Below are 22300 nucleotides of genomic sequence, written 5' to 3'. Positions count from 1 at the left end.
CCAGCATGCTCATTATTTTATTTTGCAGTCATTTTTAGGAAATGTCAGCTGGGCGTTCATTGGTGTCGACGAGGCCCATCGGCTGAAAAACGATGACTCTCTCCTCTACAAAACTATGATGGAGTTCAAGTCCAACCACAGGCTCCTGATCACTGGCACACCCCTCCAGAACTCACTCAAAGAGCTCTGGTCTCTGCTACACTTTATTATGCCTGACAAGTAGGTGTGCTCTTGTTTTATCAGTCTGCTCTTTTTGTTCAGTATGACTTTACTGTACCAGTGTTACTGTATGCAGCTGAGCTTTTCATGTGGTATTTTTGGCAGCTCTTGTATCTCTTTGTGGTTTATTCTTAAAGGCTGAGAGACGAGCTGAGCACATTCTTGTATTGGTTTAGTCCGATGTCACTGATGTAAGCTTGTATGTTGGTAGATTTCACTCGTGGGAGATGTTTGAAGAGGAGCATGGGAAGGGCAGAGACTCGGGCTATACCAGCCTTCATAAAGAGCTGGAGCCATTCTTGCTGCGCAGAGTGAAGAAAGATGTGGAGAAATCTTTGCCTGCCAAGGTGGAGCAGATCCTCAGGGTAGAGATGAGCGCTGTTCAGAAACAATACTACAAGTAAGAGACCCTGATGCACAAACATGAGCTTTGAAAAGATGGCATGGAATCAAATTGGGACCATATTTTACTGTAAACATGGTCTTGTTCATGAATCATTGTTGCATGTCATTTTATATTCTAACAGTTTTTTTTTCACACAAATATTCGAGAGAGAAAATTGATTTATCGATTAAATTGTTTGTTTAGGTGGATCTTGACGAGGAACTATAAAGCCCTGAGTAAAGGAACTAAAGGAAGCACGTCAGGCTTCCTCAACGTCATGATGGAGTTGAAGAAATGCTGTAACCACTGCTACCTCATTAAACCCCCTGACGAGAACGAGTTCTACAACAGACAAGAAGGCCTGCAGGTGGGTTTCATCTTTCAGAGGGGAAACACTAATTCATTAGTTGGACTGTACAACAAAACGTCCAAGACATGGTCCACGGTTATAAAAATATAAGTTTAATTACAAAAACTTTAACAAAGTTTAGTTACTTACAAAACCCCCAAAGTGACTTTTGCAGAAGAAAATCTTTTTTTTTGTGCTAAAACCAGAATGAATATGCTGATGTACTAGTTGTACTATACTATTGTATGTTTTTCCTGTACACGTAAACTTGCTTGTGTATTTGAATGTAGGGGTGTGCGATATCAAGATTTTTGATCATGGATGATTCAAATGTTTCCATGATCTGCTTTTAACAAAGATAAAATATTGAAAAAGATTTACATTTTTTGCCCACCCCTACTTGGGCCTAAATGGTCTGTCACTCTTTTTTTAAAATTTTTTTTATTTTGTTTAAAAATAGGGAAATTAGTTAGTTTGTCTGTACTGTAGGGGTGTAAATCGGAGCCTTAGTGACGATTCGATAAGATACCGATTTCTTAAGCCAACGATTAGATTATTTTCGATACTTCTGAATTTCCCGCTATTCGATTCGATACGATTCAATACTAGATATTTTTACATGATATCTATTAAGTTTCAAATAAATCAACAAAAAAACAAATAATTTGCCTTTTATTGAGAATACAGAAACCGTATTTGTGGCAAGCAGGACGAGGCCGAGGGACGTGAGAGAACGTTCATTAACATTCACGCCACCGGCCTCGCACCGTTCTCTCACGTCCCTCGGCCTCGTCTTGCTCGCCACAGTATTCTATTCACATAATGTATGTTACATTATAGCTGTCATTCTCTTTGCAAACGGTAACATCTCTTACCACATCACTGTTTTCACCTAAACAAACTCATCTCCACACCGGCGTGATGACTCCGACCCCTAGCCAGATGAACTGGATAAATATTGTGAAAGTTCTGATCCAATCTGACTTCTGACCTATTATGCCGCCTAAATCATAATCATACACTGTTCGTTTGTTGGCCAAAGGAGGACTGGCCCCCCGACTGAGCCTGGGTTCTCCCAAGGTTTTTTTTCTCCATTCTGTCACCTGATGGAGTTTTGGTTCCTTGCCACTGTCGCCTTTTTTTTCGCCTTCATTCGCCATTGGCTTTTGGCTTGCTTAGTTGGGGACATTTAACATTTAATTTTGAATTTAACAATACTATTACAACTTTACTTTCCTGTTATCTCTGTAAAGCTGCTTTGAAACAATTTGTATTGTAAAAGCGCTATATAAATAAAGGTGACTTGACTTGACTTTTCCTGAAGCCAAAATACTTCCACACCCATGACTTGACGCCAACTGGAGTGTAACATTTCACTTTCATTGCCAGCTCGCTCTGACAGTTCCATCACTCTTGAAAGTCAGACTCAACAATGTGTGTGAACATAGACTGTGAAACGTAAGTAACGTGTGAAGTAGAAGAAAATAATGAGGTTAGCGCCACCCGCAGCTTAGGAGTAGGTTGTACGCATGCGTCGGAGCTGATGCTTGTCAAATAGACACGCGAACAGACAGGTGGCAAAATAAACGCATTAATCGATACTCTTGCGGACGCATCGATGCATTGAATCGTCGGCTGTATAATTGATGGATCGATACGAATCGATTAATATTTTCACCCCTACTGTACTGCTCTCAGTCACTTGCAAAATGGTAAAACCAACATGATAAAATCGTGAAATGATTTATTTGCCATATCACCCACCCCTATTGAAAGAACGCCGCAACAGGGCAGTGGTTCCTTACTAGGGTCCTTTCAGCAGTGACTTCACACGGACTAAACTGATTTGTATTTTCTGCAGCACCTTATTCGCAGCAGTGGGAAGCTGATTCTTCTGGATAAACTGCTGGTTCGGCTGAAGGAACGAGGGCACCGTGTGCTCATCTTCTCCCAAATGGTTCGGATGCTGGACATCCTAGCGGAGTACCTGAAGTACCGGCAGTTCTTATTCCAGGTGATGGCACAACTCACTCACTCACTGCAGGTCATTCGGTTTTAACCGCAGTGTTTGTGGCTCAGGTGTGACTCATGAAAGCGTTTGTGTTTGCAGCGACTGGATGGTTCTATAAAGGGTGAGATGAGGAAGCAAGCGTTGGATCATTTTAATGCGGAGGGCTCTGAGGTATGTGTGAAATCACTGGTTATTAACGGTGTAAATATTTGTACGGGCATCGATTTACTTAAATACATTATGATTGCGATGTGCGTGAAGTCACAAAAATTTGGTCATGTTTTGATTTCATCCAATTCTGAAACAATTATTACGATATATAGGGCATTACACTCAAAGTCTGTCATAATGAGTCAACTGAGTCTTCATAATTTTTTAGTTGTATAAAAATTGTATAGTTGTTTTAAAAGTTGACCATGAATTTATGTCTGTATGCCTGTACATGTCTTTGTATGACCTTGTCTTTATGACTTTGCAGGATTTCTGCTTCTTGTTGTCGACGCGAGCGGGTGGTCTGGGCATTAATCTGGCCTCTGCGGATACGGTGGTCATTTTTGACTCCGACTGGAACCCCCAGAATGACCTGCAGGCCCAGGCCAGAGCGCACAGGATTGGGCAGAAAAAACAGGTCAACATTACCTCCACACATTTCATTACATGCTGTACATTAGTTATGTTGCGTATGCTGGTTTTTGTTGTTTTTATATTGATTAGTGCAGGAAAAAGAGAATAAAATCGAAAGGGATATTCAACAGGCTATGCTGTAACCGTTGTAGCTATGCAGAGTTTACGGCGTATGTCTGAAAATAGTAAAATTCTGTGGTAAAACATTTAAATTTCATATTGCTGCTGGTTGTCAAATTGCAGTTTAAAGGGCAAACTATGGTTATTTTGTCAATTGCGGAGGCCTAATAGCGATAAAGTTTCAGTGGAATTATTATTTTTGTGTGTATTAGTACGGATTAGTCTATACTAGTGAACATGCACAGTATTGTTATCATGGACACTTTGAAATACAGTAAATAATTCTAGATGCCTTGTTACGAATTTACTATATGTATGCTACTTAAAACAAAATGTGTAAAAATCATTGTTATATGATAAGAGTAATATCAGTGCCATGATATTACCGTTATAAAAACTTTAGCAATTATTGTGAAAAAAAAATTTGGTTCAATCGCATGCCTAGTATACGTTTATTCTTTATGACTTGGTCTTGTCCACTACTATAATGTCTTCTATTAAATCTCTTTCAGGTGAATATATACCGTCTGGTGACAAAGGGCTCAGTTGAGGAGGAGATTATTGAGAGAGCTAAGAAGAAAATGGTGTTGGACCACCTGGTTATTCAGAGGATGGACACCACGGGGAAGACGGTCCTCCATACGGGTGCTGCTCCTTCCAGGTACAGCTACAAATATATAAGGACTAAATAGCAAAATAATTGAATGTAAATATGTATGTGTAGGGCCTGCCATTAAACTGTTATGTGCTTGTTGGTCATTCACTTGTCAGGGCATTGTCGTTTTTACTTATTACTTCCTAACCATATTAAATGTCATCTTTCATGTCAAGTTCTTACATTTTATTAATTAATTCCATTAGAATAAGATACTATAGGGCTGCTACCAATCAAAGGAAATCAGTATCAACAAAATCCATCTTTTCACTGCAGAGGAAACACAGAAGCTGCATCTGAAGTGACATTTAGATGCGTTTACACAGACCGTTTAATGAAGCTCAGTGGTAGCATGAATGCATTTATTCTACAAAATTCAAACTGCACGAATAATGTTATGAGCTTAATCTTTTAAAAAATTTTTTGGAAATGTTGGAAAAATAACTAAACTGCCAGTAGTTGGTGCCATATTAATGAGTGATTCATTGAGTCAATCATTCAACCAATTTCATTCAAACGGCTGATTCATTGAATTGAGCGAGTGAGTGACTGGCTGTATCTGAAATCACATACTTCCCTAATATATAGTAGGTGAAAAACAGTATGTGACCAGAAGTATGTCTGAATTCACAGTACTCATAAAAGAGTAGGAGAAAGTCCCCGGATGAACTTCTACCTCCGTCGAGATTCTGATTCTGCACATGATGGATGCTTTACTATCCCATGAGGCCACAGGATAGGATTTGTGAATGACATTGAAGTGTCACAACTGACGCTGTTAGGTTACATAATAATAACAACATGGTGAATTTAGTACATCCATATTACATGCTATATAAAATACACTTTTTTTTTTTTTAAGGTTGAAAAGTAATTATTCAAAATAAGTACCTACTCGGAGTATGCGATTCGGGATGCAGCCACTGGCTTTATGAATGGATCATTGAATCATTGACTCACTGTGTCTGCAGTTGTTCACCTGTGGCTTTGTTAGAAACTAGTTTAGTTGGTGAAAATGGTCAATATTGTATCTAAAATGTAAGTCACTTAAATATTACCTACTTGTTTATTGAACTGTATAAAATCAGTCACATTTGCAATCATGTCGGCATTAGGGAAAATGGCACTCTTGGTCGTGTGTTGCTTGACTGTATCAGATGTTGTAATAAATATACTTTTTGTTTTTTACTGTAGTATGTAAAGCTTCTGTGTTTCTTTGTGCTGGTGTCCTCATCTGTTTTGATTTCTCTCCGAGAGTTTATCACACAGACAGGCTGTCTCTCCACTGGCACGGCCTTGTGCCAATTGATTATCCATCATCAGTCAACGTTTACACTGAATGTTATCAAATCAGCATCATTGCTCATGACATGCATTTGAAACAACCATCTTCCCAAATTTGTCCTGAGAATCCTTTATCAAAAATCGCTTTTAGGTTTCACTGCGGTTTTCCTCTATGGTTTAACCGTTTAAGAAAAGAACTTAAGACTGCCATTGATTATTAGGATTGATTGTACTGTTCTGTAAAAATAAATGTTTTTATTATTACTTATATATATGCTTTATATAGAAAGTACTCAATTAAAGAAAAGCTTGAATAATCAATTGTTTTAATTGTTATATTAGTGTATTATCAAAATAATCGTCATTTGTTTGGGATCAGCAGGATTTTCCAAAGATTTTGTTCAAGGCTGCATTTATTTTGATCAAACAACAGGAAAACAACAGTAATATTGTGAAATATTATTACAAATTAAAATTACTGTTTTCTATTTGAATATATTATATAAAATGTATTTTATTCCTGTGATCAAAGCTGAATTTATCATCAGTTTTAAACAGTTGTACAATTTATTTTCAGGATTCTTTGATGAATAGAAAGTTCAAAAGAACAGCATTTATCTGAAATGGGAATCTTGTGTAACACTACCAATCAAAAGTTTCGGGTCAATATGATTTAATTTTTTTTAGGAAATATAAAAGAAAAAAATGATTGAATACTTTTGCTGAATAAAAGTGACAGTAACCCACTTACAATGTTACAAAATATTCTATTTTGAATAAATGCTGTTCTTTTGAACTTTCTATTTATCAAAGAATCCTAAATTGTACGTAACTGTTTTCAACATTGATATTAAATGTTTCATCATATTAGAATGATTTCTGAAGGATCATGTGACACTGAAGACTGGAGTAATGATGCTGAAAATTCAGCTTTGATCACAGGAATAAATTACATTTTATTATATATTCACATAGAAAATAGTAATATTGGGAAATAATAATTTTGAATGGCTGTTTTTATATTTTTAATCAAATAAATTCGGAGAGCAGAAGAGACTTCTTTTAAGAACATTAAAAAAATCTTACCGATCCCAAACTTTGAACGGTGGTGTTTATTCTTTGTGGAAATTCTGGTGTGTGTGTATGTGTAGATTAATGGCATTATTATTGTCTGATTCCTTTGCAGTTCCACTCCATTCAACAAGGAGGAGCTGTCGGCCATCCTGAAGTTTGGTGCGGAAGAACTTTTCAAAGAGCAGGAAGGAGAGGAGCAGGAACCCCAGGTCTGTGTAGCACAGAGATGCTCTTCAGCATGTGAAAAATATCTATTGTGATGTTTTTAACCGCAGATGCACCAAGTCATTGTGTGCATTAGAAACACACAGACACATAAAACCCTTGAAACTTCTATAACATAATCTTCTATAAAGGTTGAAGCTAATTAAAAGGCCAACCATGGGCTTGGTTGCACAGGATTATGTGCTGTGAGAAATGTGTGCTTTGCTTGATGTTACGCTTAAAATGTGTGGTCTCTCACCCGCCGGTATTCAGTGTTTTCCGAAGGCATCATTTATGCCATTTGTAATGCAGCAGGTTGAAATATTCAATACACGAAACTCACTTTCTGACAGACGGCTGCTTTTTTAGATGCACTTTGTTGATGCACATTTAAAGTCTGTAAATGAATTATAACGAAAAAGTAGATTAAGAATCGTTTTGTAATCGGATCGTGAGGTGCCTAAAGATTCCCATCCCTAGCATGAACGTGGGCTTCTGTGCAGAAGCTGATGCTTGATGTTGTTTGTTGATCCTGTAGGAGATGGACATTGATGAAATCCTGAAGAGAGCAGAGACCAGAGAGAACGATCCTGGACCATCGACTGTAGGAGAAGAGCTCCTCTCACAATTCAAGGTGTGCGATTTAAACATACTGCAAATAGTTCTTCAGCCCGTGTGCTGAACCTTCTCTGTAACACCATTAACACGGCTTACTCCATCTTGCAGGTGGCAAATTTCTCCATGATGGAGGAGGAGGAGATTGACATGGACACGGAGAGGAATGTTAAGAACTGGGATGACATTATCCCAGAGGAACAGCGGCGGAGACTTGAGGAAGAGGAGAGACAAAAAGAGCTGGCCGAGATCTATTTACTGCCCCGCATGAGGAAATGTGCTAAACAGGTTAGTCAATCGAACTCGGCTTAATGCTGGGAGAACACAATCGTCTATGTGTTTGATGACTTTAGAAGATTAAATGCTTGGGTTACATCATGAGTTGTATACATAAATTGAGCAGTGTTGATGAAGGATAAAAGAAAAATGACATCTAGCAACATACGCCTGCAGTTATTTGTACTTTCTCTTCATGTACTTGTTTGTTTTGCAATGACAGGCCAACTTTAATGGAAACGAGGGCAGACGGAGCCGGAACAGACGATACTCTGGTTCAGACAGCGACTCGGTCTCCGACAGAAAGAGGCCCAAGAAACGAGGAAGACCTCGAACTATTCCAAGAGAGAACATTAAAGGTTTCACTGATGCTGAGATACGCAGGTAAAGCCGCTGATGCTCCGTTTGTCAAGTTCAGCACTATATAAGCAGATTGATTTCTTGCTAATGATAGTGTATATTACAATATAGAGAATTTTTGCTGGAATCAGTGAAAATCCACAAGATTTTTTGTGAATCTTGTGGAAATGTGTATTACTGGATAATGCTGTGAGGTTTCTTAATTGTTTTTCTCCACAAATTTTTTTTTTCTTTACAAAGAAAATTACAAACAAGCTGAAAATGATAGTTATATTTTACTCCTGAAAGTCAAGCATATTAGATTTTTTTTTTTTATTATTAATCCAATAAATAGTTAATAATGTAGTTTGAAATTACTTTATTTTATGTGACTAATGTTTTTTGTTTCCCACACAGATTTATCAAAAGTTACAAAAAATTTGGTGGGCCTTTAGAAAGGTAAGTACCTTTTTTTTGTTTTTTTTTCCGCTTCATATGTTAGCGGTTGGGCCTCTCTCATTGATGTGTATCACAGGCTGGATGCTATCGCTCGGGATGCTGAGTTGGTGGATAAATCTGAGAATGATCTGCGGCGGTTGGCAGAGACCGTACACAACGGATGTTTGAGAACGTTACGGGAGAACCCCTGTGGACCTGAACGAACCTCAGGCAAGAGCATCAGAAAACCACCTTCACTGATCACTAACGTGTCTGTGTAAACCATGAAATTCTGGGTTCTTTGTCACCTTTTTCACACCTGATGAGTTTGCATTTGGGAGAGTTAGTTAACATTTTGGATGTTGTAAAAGAGTAAGACAATAGTCAATAAATTTGCCAATTAAATTTGGTTCATATCAGGAGGTAGACGAGGGAAGGTAAAGGGACCCACCTTCAGGATCTCAGGGGTTCAAGTCAATGCTAAGCTGGTGATCTCTCATGAGGAGGAGCTGGCACCATTACACAAGGCCATTCCTTCTGACCCGGAGGAGAGGAAGAGGTAAGAGGCAAAAAACTGTCACAACCAGGCTAGGGTTATATGGTTATAATGTCATATGATTTTTACGAGTCTGCTCAATGAAAAACCCCCTCAGAAAACCTGCTGATTATTGTAGTTATCATAAAGTGTGACACTATATTCCTCATATTTGGTTTGAATAGAGTTCAGCTGCCAGCGTTGTTTTGAATTATGTCATGAAAGGTGCAGTAATCGATTTCTGGGAAACACTGTTGATATTTGAAATTGTCTCCCAAACAAACACACCCTTCACTTCATTGTCCTGCCCACAAAATAACAAACACGCTATGCAACACAGACAACGACTAAGAGCTGGTGTATCAGGAAGCTCACAAGTATGGTTGAACCAGTTGTGAAATGGCAAAAAAACAAAAAAACAATAGCTGCGTTTCCACCGAAGGAACTTTCCCCAGGAACTAGGGACTTTGGCCTGGTACTCGGTGCGTTTCCAACACTGGAACCAGGGTCTAAATGAAGCTCCGGATAAATATTTCCCCCTCAGAAAGTTCTTTCTTGCGAGATGGTACTTTTTCAAAGTTCAGGAACTTTCTGGGGTGGGACTTGGGCGCTGAACATGCTGATTGGTTGTTCATGCAGCATATTGATTTATTGACTTCATTACAGCATTTTATTTCAACCACCATTTTTTAAAGTCTATTGCGGTGCGTGAAGTAAGAGTTGTTTGCTATTCGAATCAACAATGGAGTTTAAAAAATACGACTGATGGACTGCTGATGAGGTTCAGGCTTTATTAAGCTTAAATTCAGTGGATGAAATTCAGCGGGAGCTGTAAAGAAGCACGCAGTCCTACGTTACCGGACTATTTGCCTAATCTTCACGATACTTTAGACCACGGTGGAAACACAGACAGGTCTGGGGGGAAAAAGTTCCTGGGACAAATTGTTCCAGGTATTTTGGTTGAAACGTGGCTATTGTTACTCGTGTATCTGGCAGAAACAAAGCAATCTCAGCATCCATGTTCAGGCCCTCCCGCTTTCCGAAAGATTTCCGAAATGAACGCGGGTCCTAAAGTTCTTGACTGATTGTAACGCTTTTTTTCCCAATTATATTCCTCTGGACTTTTCCAAAGCCATCTCTCTTTTTACAGTCTTTCCACAAATGTTCACTCTCTTCCTCTTTCTCTCTCCTCCCCCATCATGAGTGGACGTGCCCCCTACTGTTGATTGGCTAAGAGTGTTTTCTATTCACACAACCAGCACTATTTACAAACACAATGTGTTTTTCACCAAATTGTTTTGTTTTTACATTTTCAACAGCATTTCTCAGAAATCGCTAAGTTAGTTTTAAAAGTAGCTGTTTATAAGAGACCCTGCTTTCTGTTCCTTTGGGTGCTTTGTGAGGGCAGAAGAGTTGCTTGTTAGACAATATGTTAATCTTTTTTTCCTAATATGTAAAGGTATATTATCCCATGCCACTCAAAGGCAGCTCATTTTGACATTGAGTGGGGTAAAGAGGACGACTCCAGTCTGCTTATTGGGATCTATGAGTACGGATATGGCAGCTGGGAGATGATCAAGATGGACCCAGACCTTAACCTCACACATAAGGTACAGAAACAGTTTTGACCACCATGCCCTCTTATACTGTTGTTCTTGTTGTTTTAGTGATTATGTATGACACCCATCAAATGATAACTTGTTACAAAACTTGTTGCAGCTCCTTCCAGATGATCCTGACAAGAAGCCACAGGCCAAACAGCTGCAGACACGAGCTGACTACCTCATCAAATTACTGAGCAAAGATCTCGCCAAGAAGGAAGCACAGAAACAGGCCGGCACTGTAAGTCACGCAGATTTAACACAATCTACACATACTACAAAATATCATTTGGTTCACTTAAAGCAGATTGGTATTCTGTAAAGCGGCACAAGCTTCAGAGCTCAATATCAATCTCTCAGTCTTTGTTCACAATTAACATGCATTCGGTTCAAAACAGACACTGATATTTATTTTGCTCTATAGGCAAATTCACGTAAGAGAAAACCACGAGGCAAGAAGAATAAAGCTTTAAAACCGAAGATGGATGATGTGACGAACAGTCTGTCCTCTGCGCCGCCATCGGATAAGAGCTCTGAGGAAGAGGATGAGAAAGAGGAAGAGGAGAAGGTTTGTGTTGAGCTGGTATACCATGTGAGGATTGATGTCGTTTTGACCTGCTGTGCCATGATGCACATGTCTGATGTAACAGGCTGTCATTGTTGATTGTGTATGGGTGCAGAGCACATTAATATGGAAATCAGCTTGTATGTGGTTTCACAAACAACTGTGTGCAACTGTGCGTACAGTAAAACAGCCCATTGAAGACAGCCTGAACTTATATCTTTAATCCACTAGCATCACTAAAGATGGTTATGCTAATAACTGTAAGCTTTGGTGTTTCTACCAACTAGATTTTCAGACATTTTTTTGAAAAACCTACCATCTCAGACTCTTATTGCAAACTCTTCTCCACCAGGGGGCCACAAGTGAAGTGGCTTAAAACTATTTTTATGGTGAACGGCTATGAGTCAGGATTCAAATTCTGGTCACCCGAAGCACAATTGCTCTACATTTCCAAGCACTGCTCATGAGGCCATTAACTCCAAACATGACAAAAGAGTTTAAATAAGCTAAAACGGCTGAACCTAGCAAGCTATATCAGTTATTGAGATTATTTTTTGTTTAGGTGCCAGGATGACTCGCAAAACCTGGATATATTATGTAATTTTTGAAAAAGTGAGGTTTCTAGACCTGGAAAAGTCATAAACATCGTAGACTCATGGAAATTTTTATAATACACATTTTAATTGTATTTAATTGAGAAATTGTGTTTGACTTAATTGTAAAAGCATTATCCCATAATCACAAACAAGTAGGAAAGTTGTAAATTCATTGAACCTTGAAGAACATTCTATAGAATGTCATTATTTTGATTTTAATGTAATATAATTTTTAAAATTACATTTCATTTATTGTAATATATTGACAAAAAATTTGAAAACAAGCAACTTTTGTATTGAACAAGCTGGGGCCTTGGATTGAAAAATGTTGAACCATTTTAATTTTCATTGGATCTTCATCAAGCTTGAAATAGATTTTCCAAACCATGCTGGCTTAAGGTTACTGAACTTTTAACATCCTTCTGCATACCCTTCTCTCTAGAGCCCGACCGATATGGATTTTTGGGGGCCGATGCCGATACCGATATTAGGGAGTAAAAAAAGCCCGATACCGATATATCGGCCGATATTATTTATGTGTATATTATAATACAGTAGCAATATTATTTATGTGTATTATAGTACAGTATACCAGTCAAAAGTTTGGACACTTTCCTATTGGTGTGTACAAACTTTTGATGGGTACTTTACACAGTAGCTATAAACAGAATAAATATATTTTATAAACACGTTTTGCAATGATCACTCAAATGTGGTAATCAAACACTTGTGTGACACAGATATGTAATGGAGGCAGGGGGAATGATAGAATGCGAATTATAACCAAACTAGTTTGCATTGCATGTTATATTATATTATATTCTAAATACTGTTGCATAATCTTCACTAACGACGACTTTGTCTTTTAATTTAGTCATAACTTGTATCAATAAATATATAAAAAGTGTCACTGACAAAACCTTATTATCTTCTATTTTTACTCTTAATTCCTCTAATCTCTACCAGTGGAGGAAGAACTCAGATCTTTCTTTTTACTAAAGTAAAATGAATAATATCATAATGAAAACGTTTTTAATTACATATGTACAGTACTTTTATACTATTTTAAATAATTAGTAAGCAAAATGTACTAAACGTGAAACTAGGCTACTCTTAATGCAAAATGGCCCTATATAAAGTGTTATAATTATATACATTTTTGGAAAATTGCTTGATGTTGTAACGTAGCGTTATCAGGCAGAATGAGCTTTAACACTGTGTCTACACCGGACGCGGCCGTTACTGCTCGCGTCGCAACAGCTGTTTACCCTAGACAAAGCAGAATCAGTTTACTGTCGGAGATCGCTCGTGCCACGCATTTTAATCAATGTTTCATCAACCAATTGCCTTAATAAATAAGAAGAAGGCCTAAATATAGCAGACAATATAATCAGGACTTCTCATCTGCGCGCTTGCAATAGTCACAAGCTCACACAATACGTGACAGAGGCTTGTAGCAGAGAAATCAATTCTGTGAATTACACTGCGCAAATCACAAGTAGGCTACTACCCACCGGATGAAGAAGGGTTGGCTCTCAGTCTCCACAGGCTACATAAAATATTCATTTTATTTTATTTTATTTTATTTTTCGTGTTTGCATTTATGAGGAAAAAACAATGTTACAGACGCGACAGTTCAGCACTACGGACGTGAGCGCTCTGAAAGTGGCACTAATGCTTTGAAACTTTCACATAGACATCAAACAGAAAGCACAAAACCTTTCGTTTCAAAGTGAATTTCGTTTTGTATTAATTGTATATTAATTTTAATCGATGTTTCATCAGCCATTTGCCTGGATTTAATTTATAAGAAGTAAATTTAGCAGACGATAGATAATCTCGACACGGAGGCGCCTGCGGGTGAACTGGAGCTCGTCTCATGAACCGAAACTCAGCGTATAGACCTGAGAATTGAAATATATCTATATTGAAATGTCTACTTTTAAACAGAACAATTCAAAACGAAAGACAGACAGACTCATGTAATCGTATGAAATGTGCATTTCTCTCTGGCGCGCACTCACTGAAGATCGCGAGTCAGCATCGTCAACTTCATCTTTGGCTGACACTGACTGAAAACACTTGTTAATTAATAAACAATTAAAATGTCTCCTTGCTATATTTGTTGTATTCATAATCATTATTTTTCCCAGTTCTTGTGACAGCTTTTAGGTGCTTTATTGGCAGCGCCACCCTTACATGAATCACCGTACCCGCATTTTTTAAAATATTCATTTATCGGCCATTATAAATGCCGATACCGATAGTTAGGAAAATGCCTAAAATCGGCCGATAATATCGGCCCGCCGATATATCGGTCGGGCTCTACTTCTCTCCCATATAGACAATATCACAAAAATTTAAAAAAAAATTCTGTCCACACTGTCTATATTTGTTTTTCATGTGCTGAGAACCCACTTTCACAAGGTGCACTGTTGAGAAGGGCAGTAATGCCTTTACAGCGTGATTTTCCCAAGGCTGGATAATCTGCACGGGTGTTATACAGAAATCTGGCAGGGACTTTACTGGATGATGCGCAATATAGTGTAAATGAGGTCTGATGCATCCTACTGTAAGACATTTCATAAAGCTATAGGAACAAAATCGGCCTTTGGCAAAAAGAGGTGGAGACTGGAGACATTATAAATGATGCCCATATCTCTACTTCCTGCTCTTTCACAGATTCATCAGTGTGCTACTTATTCTGAACATTTAACAACAAAAAATCCAAATTGTCCATATTTACTTGGATAATTAAATGTCCTCCAACCTGTTGTGCAGAATGACTTTCTCTGTCTCTTAAACAACTGTTCTAATGACATAACCAATCTTGGAAAAGCATTATTTGCAACAGTATATTCTGTTCCTTTTGGAAATGCATCACATTCTGGAAGTTAAATGCATTACCAGTACTAATGTGTTTTCTGTCGTCTTACAGGAAACTGCTCCAGTGAAGCCGCCCAACAGAAGAGCACGTGTCTCAGAGCGGGCAGTAAATGAGGAGGAAGAGGAGGAGGAGGAAGAGGATGAGGAAGAGTCCGACGAGGACGAGTTTGAGGATAAAGAGCCAGTTGAGAAGGACGTAACCGAGAAAGTGGTTAAAAAGGAGATCAAGAAGGAGAAAAAAGAGGAGGGCCGTGACAGCAAAGAGAGGGAACCAAAAGAGAAGGAGATAAAGCCTGAACCTGTGCAGAGAGAGGAAGAGACTCCTGCAGAGAAGGTCACAACTCTAACACATCTCTTAACTACGGCTTTATTTTAAAACTTAGCGAGCTGCCTACCTTGAAAAAATTTTTGGAAGTCAAAGGCCCATTCAAAGTCCAGTTATAGACAACTTTTATTTATTTATTTTGATGGCATATCCTTTTTATACGCCTCTTTTATCTCACTCATTCAAATGCACGTGGTCTCTATATAGTTACTCATCCCAGTGTTATTCTGTGACAGTTCTGGCTTATAATCATCTCTGTTAATGTTTTATAGACCGTGATATTTATAATCTTTTCATGTCAATTGGTGAGGAGACTTGAATCTGACCGTTGACAGATTTTATTAAGAACAGGCCAAAATAGTTTCTCCGCTAGTGGGCCTTCAGCAGCCACATGCCAGTGATTTCCAAAAAACGCTGTTTTCATGCAGCTCGCTAGGTTTTAAGACATCATGTGTCATTTTTATCTTTGTATCCAACTATAGTATTGGTCCAACATGTGCATGAATTACTCAACCAGCGTTTGACTGTGTTCTCAGGCTGTAGAGGTGAAAGCAGAAGTGCGGGAGAAGAAGGCCGACACCCCCGTGCACACGCCCACTGGAGGAGATGCCATTCATCTGTCTGAGGAGTCTGAAGAACTGGACCAGAAAACCTTCAGTGTGGTGAGTTTGAAGAACTGGGGAGCCATGCACCTGATCCAAACCTTTCCTCAGGAAATCCAAAGCCACATCACAAACACTAGCTGCTTTTACTTGGGCCCTAATAATCAAATTGCATTCGGACCAGTAGCACAGTGGGAATAAAGGCATATGTGATCACGTCAATTGGAATGAATTAGTCAAATCCAATTGGAATGAATTAGTCAAATCCAATTGAAATTTCCTTAGGATTGTAAGGGGTAAGGGGATTGTCACGACACTGTAATTTCCAACTTCGATACGATATCTTGAAAAATATCGATATTCGATACCAGGAGGAAAAATATAGCCCAAATAAATACATTAAATAAAATAGAATAAAAAGATATTTAAAATAAACACAGCTTTAAGCTTTTCAGGTTGGTCTAACAGTATTCAGGTAAGAAATGAAAGTGAAAATGATTTAGTCTTATTCTGCATTTGATTAGATTAATCATTAAATACAGGCTAAAGTACTTACAATTAAAGTTACAAAAGTTATTCAGTCAAGAGCAACGAGTGATTTTCTCTTTGGTCTTTGATTAACAGGACAAACAGCAGCAGGTTTATTAGGCTGCTGTCACTTTAAGAGCTTATGCACAGATCCAATATAATTGTTTACATTCCAAAACTGACCAAATTTACCCGAATACTCGGCAAGACGTACAATTTTACATAATTTTGTATGTATTTGACCGTTTTGCGCGCAATAAGTCATGAAAAAATGGTACTCGGGCTGTTTGAGAGGCGGCTTTATGTGCGCGGCACTTGTATAGGTCAATGAGGCATGCATACAAGCATTATTCAACCGGAACGAATGAGACAAGTGAGGGAGGGGAGGCAATGTGTTTCAAACTGCCAATTCGGCGTTGGGGAGAAGAGGTAGTGAGCGATAACGTGCAGCTGGTTTCGGTGTATCCATAGACATCGAAGTATCAATATTTTTGACAACACTAGCAAAGGGTGGTTTAAACCTTTAATCCATTTGATAGAAAATGTACACACTTGGTCTGATTGAAACCCGAAACTGGAGCATTCTGTACATGAGCAATGACGTAGAAATGGCTAAACCAGGGGTGCACAATAACTGATGCGCATGCGTGGCAAAAATAAACAATACGCACCGGAAAACGTGGAGGGAAGCACTTTTGAGTACTAACATTTCTGGGGACAGGGACACGTTCACTTACTTGAGTAGGATTTATCTCCATCCCTGGTAAGATAGCATCACAAGTGTGTTCATTAATTATTAGTGGTTGCCTCATATCAATTGATGTGTATGGACCCGCGGTTCAGCAGTTAATCCAGGAGTCACATGCGTGCCAAGTTTAACCAGCATAGAGTCAGTCAGTCACCTTTATTTATATAGCGCTTTTTACAATGCAGATTGTTTCAAAGCAGCTTTACAGAGATAACAGGAAAATAATGTTAGAGTCAAAGTTTACTGTTACGACGTCTGTGCTTTCGGTCTTAGACAACAGCAGGAATATTATGCTGCTATCACCATGTCATTAATGTTTAAAAAAAAAAAAAAACAGTAGGATAAGTGTGCCGTGTAAAGTGTGAGTACCAAGCAGCATCTCCAGCTGCTCCCTTGAGGACCAGAAAAGTTACGTGCACCCTTGATAATAATGTATGATGCATGGAACAACTGTTGTTGAATATAGTGTCATAAATTTGTCTATATAATTTTCTCCTACTCACTGCATGCAAATTGTGCGCAAGATAACGTTTTGCTTTGGCTCTCATACAGAGTTCACACACTCGTTCACAATGAACTGCACTAACAAAGCAATCACTCCACAGTTTGTTTTAATCCAACCAAACCTGCCAAGTGTGAACACACCCTAATAAGGGTGGATATAGAAACTGCTCACCTTTAGGCAAAATTTCCTGTTTGTTTGTCCAGTCGGCGAAACTCTAGGTTTAGAACAGAAGCTGATGCCTCATTTTGTGAGTGATACTGATGTAGATGATTGTACTGTACTGAAGTGTCTGTGTTTTTGTCAGTGTAAGGAGCGCATGAGGCCCGTGAAGGCAGCACTGAAGCAGCTGGACCGTCCAGAGAAGGGTCTGTCTGAACGAGAGCAGCTGGAACACACACGACAATGCCTGATCAAAATAGGAGATCACATCACCGAGTGTCTGAGAGAATACACCAACCCCGAACAGATCAAACAGTGGAGGAAGTACGGTCATTTATCATGAGCCTAGTAGAGCTGTACGATCAATCGTTAAAAGATGGCGAACTCGTTTCAAACAACCACTTGATCTTATTCCTAAATGAGAACGATTCGGCTCTATTAAACCTTTGACAAGTACGATTGCGCTGAGCAAGAGAGCAGTTGGTTATGAACAGTATAGGTATGAAACAGTTTGTCTTTTCAACACAGCATCATTATTTCTTAAAAACCTGAGACCCTTGTCTCTCTGTAGGCAAGGTTTTTACACCATATATTGTAGAATTAAAACACTTTATACCCAAATGTCAAAATATTTACTCTAATCAATGAATAGTATTAATAAAGCCCCAGTCTTACAGATCATTAACTAAAAAAAGTTGTTTTAAGGTTTAGTTTAAGAGATTCATTCAAAAACACTGATTCATCCAGTAATGAAACAAGTGAAGTATTTATGAGTGAGTCATTGAATCATTTATTCAAGCACTTTACAAATATATACATGTATATCTATCTTTTAAATAGACCGCAGCAATTAACAGTTGTTTATTCAGAATCGTGGGAGAATCATGAAATATTTTAAACCAACAAAAAAATTGTGATTTTTAATTGATCCAGAATCGTGCAGCTCTAATTCATAGTATATAAATGAAAATCACTTTGAGTTTATCAATATCTTGATTGTTCCCATATTCCAGAAATCTGTGGATATTTGTTTCGAAATTCACTGAATTTGATGCCAGGAAACTGCATAAACTGTATAAGCACGCCATTAAGAAAAGACAGGAAAATGCTCAGGTATGGACACAACATTGTTGAAAATACTGTTGTGTTTGAATGTTTTTTGCTGAATTAGTTTTGTATGCTGTATTGCTTTAATAAATGATGTCATTATCTTTGGGATCTTTTGATTGAACTTGATGCTTGTTTAATTTCAGGCAGTGGAACAGAACACTAGCACTGTAAATACACAAAGCTTTAAACACGCAGGTATGTCTGCTCTCTGGTGTCTCTATTTATTTGACAATTAATATAAACAATCTTTTTAATCGGATGTGTCACTACTTCTTTTACATAACTTTAATGGCATCACATTTCTGTGAATGCGTGTAACATTGCGTGGCGTTGTGTTGTAGATGTAGAGCGGATAAAGGAGTCGCAGCAGGACGACAGCAGCAGAGACAGCTACAGCTCTGACAGACATCACTCGTCTCGCTACCATGAACACAGCAAAGAGCGCCACCCTGCAGACCTGTACCGGAAGAGCTCGGACTCCCGCAAGAGACCCTACTCCTCCTTCAGCAACGGCAAAGACCACCGTGAGCGCGACAGGGACCGAGACCAGTACGCAGACCGAGGAGAGAGACAGGACAGCAGGTCAGGAAACAAGCGGGTTTTTTTGCTTACCCTCACAGTCATTGTTTGCAAATGTACCTTTTTCCATTGTGTGAACAGGGTGATTTATAAGAAAGCATGTATATCATGGCCACAACTGAAGAATCCCATGACTTAATCTGTTCCTTCATTTTTGGTACATCTTAAAATGGGGTCAAATTAAAAGGATGGAACTAATTAGTTCAATGTGGCTGTGATTTACTCAAGGGTACATACCCCACACAGTTAATCTGGAGTACCTATAGAGTAGTATTCCATCCTTCATACCTCAGAAGAGTATTTAGGCTTATCAGATTTTTAAAAGACAGTTACAGCTGTACCGATTCTTTCCGAATACAGTCGAGCTCCTGTAGGTGAGCCGTGGGCGGAGCTAAAGAGTCACGCACAATGCATCATTTGCATTATCCCTGGATAACTTATGATTCACTATTCGTTTGTTTACATTATATGCACTTATGAGACGATTGCCAACAAAACACAGACATTTGATACAGTTTTAATTACTGCCTGGGGTTCTGACTCATGATCGTGATCTTTTATCGTTGGGACCGCTCCATCTTTCAGTTACAAACGATCTGCAAATCCAGCATCGAACTGAGCCTGGTTTACAAAAAATCCATCACCGAAATGCCAGGAACAAACAAACACATTTGCACAACTCCATTGCTGCCCCGGAAAAACAAACTGCATCCACTGTTCCCTTAATTGTTCAGGGAAGCTGAACAAGGTTATCTTTCCCTCACAACCAAAAACTCACTGATTTTGTGGTCTAAAAACAAAATCACAGCGCTGCAGACTGCTTCTGTAACCCGAACGAAGCACGTTGATGGGCGTTGCGCTTGCTATTGCTCTGGTTCCACGTGCTCATACAAGGAATTCCTCCCTTTATGGCGTCATACAGGGCCGTACTCGAAAAAAAACTTTCCGACACTTGAAGACGAATCCTGAAGGAGTGGATTTGGCACAGAAATACTCAGTCCAACTTGTTTTTTGAAACTTTGTTCATCTTTAGCATGAGAATCGACTCAGACTATCAAATAATTCAGAATGCATGAAATCACATTAGACATCCCCTTTAAAACTATCAAATATTTTAGTTGACAATGGGGAGGCCTTGAAGTGAAAAATCCACTGTTGTAGATGGTTGGTAATAGCGGTTGTCCGATATATCACCGACGCCTAAACTTGCCGTTTATTTAATTATCGGCTTGGCTGATATGAACCATTTATTTTGACAGTGCTTTTACAGATTAATTTTTTCATATTTATTTTCAAATTATTTCTAATTTAGTCATATACAGGTATGATGTATTTCTAATATCTTTATATTAGTGTGAGAATTTCTATTTTTGTGGCATCAGTAAAAGGGCTTGGATGTGTCGTCATCATCATCATGCTGATATGGTAATGCGTGTGTCCATGTCTGGTTCTGTAGATACTACAGCGACAGCAAGCACCGGAAGCTGGACGAGCACCGCTCCAGCCGAGAGCACCGACCCGAGAGCAACTCCAAGGACCGAACGCACTCCGACCACCGGTTCCACTCTGAGCACCGGCCCGGCTCCGACTACACGCATCACAAATCCTCCCGGGAATACCGCTACCACTCGGACTGGCAGACAGAGCACCGGAGCGGCCCACGCTCGCCCCGGGACCAGCGCTCGCCCTTTGAGTACTCGTCCGACCACAAGAGCACACCCGAACAGGTCTGGAGCAGCCGCAAGACATAGCGCAACGTTATCCACACAACGTTCCTGATCAGCCATAGAGACACACACACACACACACACAGGAAATGCCTTAGGGGACTGATGGCCGCTGGGACTCTGGGAGTGCCGCCCTTTCCTACTCACCTCGGAGGAAACACAGATTTACACTTATTTTTGTATTTAAGAGTTGGCTGCATTCTTTCGTAGGTGCTGCAGAGTAATTTTTTTTAATTATTATTTTTATAAATTGACTACTTTCCTTTTGTTTTTGTTTTACTTTGAAACAGACGAATCCACGTTTCACTCTCGCGTGCGACACTGGATCCCAACACACACCCGTAAATGAACGCAGCTTATTTAAGTGTTGAGTGAAAGGACGCTACATCGGCGTGTCGTCTTTATCAAGGGTTTCTGTTCTGAAGGACTGGGGTTCACCTTCCAAAGTACCTCGTTTACAGTGTTTTGTGACCATTTTGCCAATTTTTATCTGTAATTTTTCTTTCCATCATGCTTGAATTATTTAAATCTGTCTCAGCTGTAAAATAATCTAGACTTTTTTTTAGTGCGCATCAAATAATGTCACTTTTCACATTGTACTACTGTAAATTATTGTATAAAGTAAATCAAATGGGCTTTTCTCAGGCTGGTATTTTTTTAACTATTTCCCCATCGACTCAGGCTATTTTCTCTCCTTTTTTTTTGACGTTTTTAAATCTCAGTAGTTTGAATTATGAAATGGGATAAATATTCCATGTGTATACATTCTGTAGGAACGTTTTGTTTGTTGATCTCTTTAGTTTATCTCTATTTGTAAGTGAATTAGCCTCACTTTATAATGGCATCATGTCATAAAATACAAACTCTGTAATAAAAAAAAAGGACCTGAAAGGGTCGATCATAGCTAGAGGCACTTATGAGCTCTCATTAGAACATTTCCATGATAATCTTTCCTCTTGTTTTCTATAAATGTTGGCAATAATGTACTCTTTTCTATGCAGCCCGAGTGTTTTTCTGCTGACTGGCCCGAGTAAGTCAGAATGCTGTTACAGGACATGCTGATGTATATAAATCTTTTTCTATATTTCAAATCCAAATTTACACTGAAAATGCATGGATTTTTAAAGTTATTGTTTTATATAATTGTTTATAAAGTCATTAAACTCAAATCACTGTTTTCACCTGTAATCTGGCTTTAATGTAATTTAGTGTGATTTCTAGTAGTTCTCATGCAGTCATTT

The 22300-nt window shown here is 38.7% G+C and overlaps 1 protein-coding gene across 2 annotated transcripts in view; it reads left to right on the top strand.

Annotated features, from left to right (window-relative positions):
• The window catches only part of chd1 (chromodomain helicase DNA binding protein 1), a 39217-nt gene extending 16970 nt beyond the window's left edge, over positions 1-22247 (top strand). Inside the window, exons 14-38 of one of the 2 annotated variants that reach the window (XM_077243339.1) lie at positions 29-219; positions 431-619; positions 809-971; positions 2815-2967; positions 3064-3135; positions 3443-3592; positions 4221-4369; positions 6834-6930; positions 7464-7559; positions 7652-7828; positions 8040-8200; positions 8573-8614; positions 8691-8824; positions 9014-9152; positions 10588-10738; positions 10848-10970; positions 11154-11297; positions 14829-15110; positions 15638-15763; positions 17789-17967; positions 18657-18756; positions 18897-18948; positions 19095-19335; positions 20789-21059; positions 21350-22247. In XM_077243339.1, the coding sequence (XP_077099454.1) occupies positions 29-219; positions 431-619; positions 809-971; positions 2815-2967; positions 3064-3135; positions 3443-3592; positions 4221-4369; positions 6834-6930; positions 7464-7559; positions 7652-7828; positions 8040-8200; positions 8573-8614; positions 8691-8824; positions 9014-9152; positions 10588-10738; positions 10848-10970; positions 11154-11297; positions 14829-15110; positions 15638-15763; positions 17789-17967; positions 18657-18756; positions 18897-18948; positions 19095-19335; positions 20789-21059; positions 21350-21430 (3663 nt within the window). In that variant the 3' untranslated portion in view covers positions 21431-22247. Of the gene's footprint in view, positions 1-28; positions 220-430; positions 620-808; positions 972-2814; positions 2968-3063; positions 3136-3442; positions 3593-4220; positions 4370-6833; positions 6931-7463; positions 7560-7651; positions 7829-8039; positions 8201-8572; positions 8615-8690; positions 8825-9013; positions 9153-10587; positions 10739-10847; positions 10971-11153; positions 11298-14828; positions 15111-15637; positions 15764-17788; positions 17968-18656; positions 18757-18896; positions 18949-19094; positions 19336-20788; positions 21227-21349 lie in introns of those variants that run through there. The other variant, XM_077243340.1, reaches the window with a different exon arrangement.
• Positions 22248-22300: the final 53 nt, after the last annotated feature.

This window comes from Siphateles boraxobius, unplaced genomic scaffold (genome assembly GCF_051911475.1).
Source record: "Siphateles boraxobius isolate OS27281-9 unplaced genomic scaffold, OSU_SipBor_1 25, whole genome shotgun sequence".
NCBI classification, from domain to species: Eukaryota; Metazoa; Chordata; class Actinopteri; order Cypriniformes; family Leuciscidae; genus Siphateles; species Siphateles boraxobius.
The sequence above is the reverse complement of the archived record's forward strand: the minus strand, read 5'-3'. Positions and strand labels throughout refer to the sequence as shown.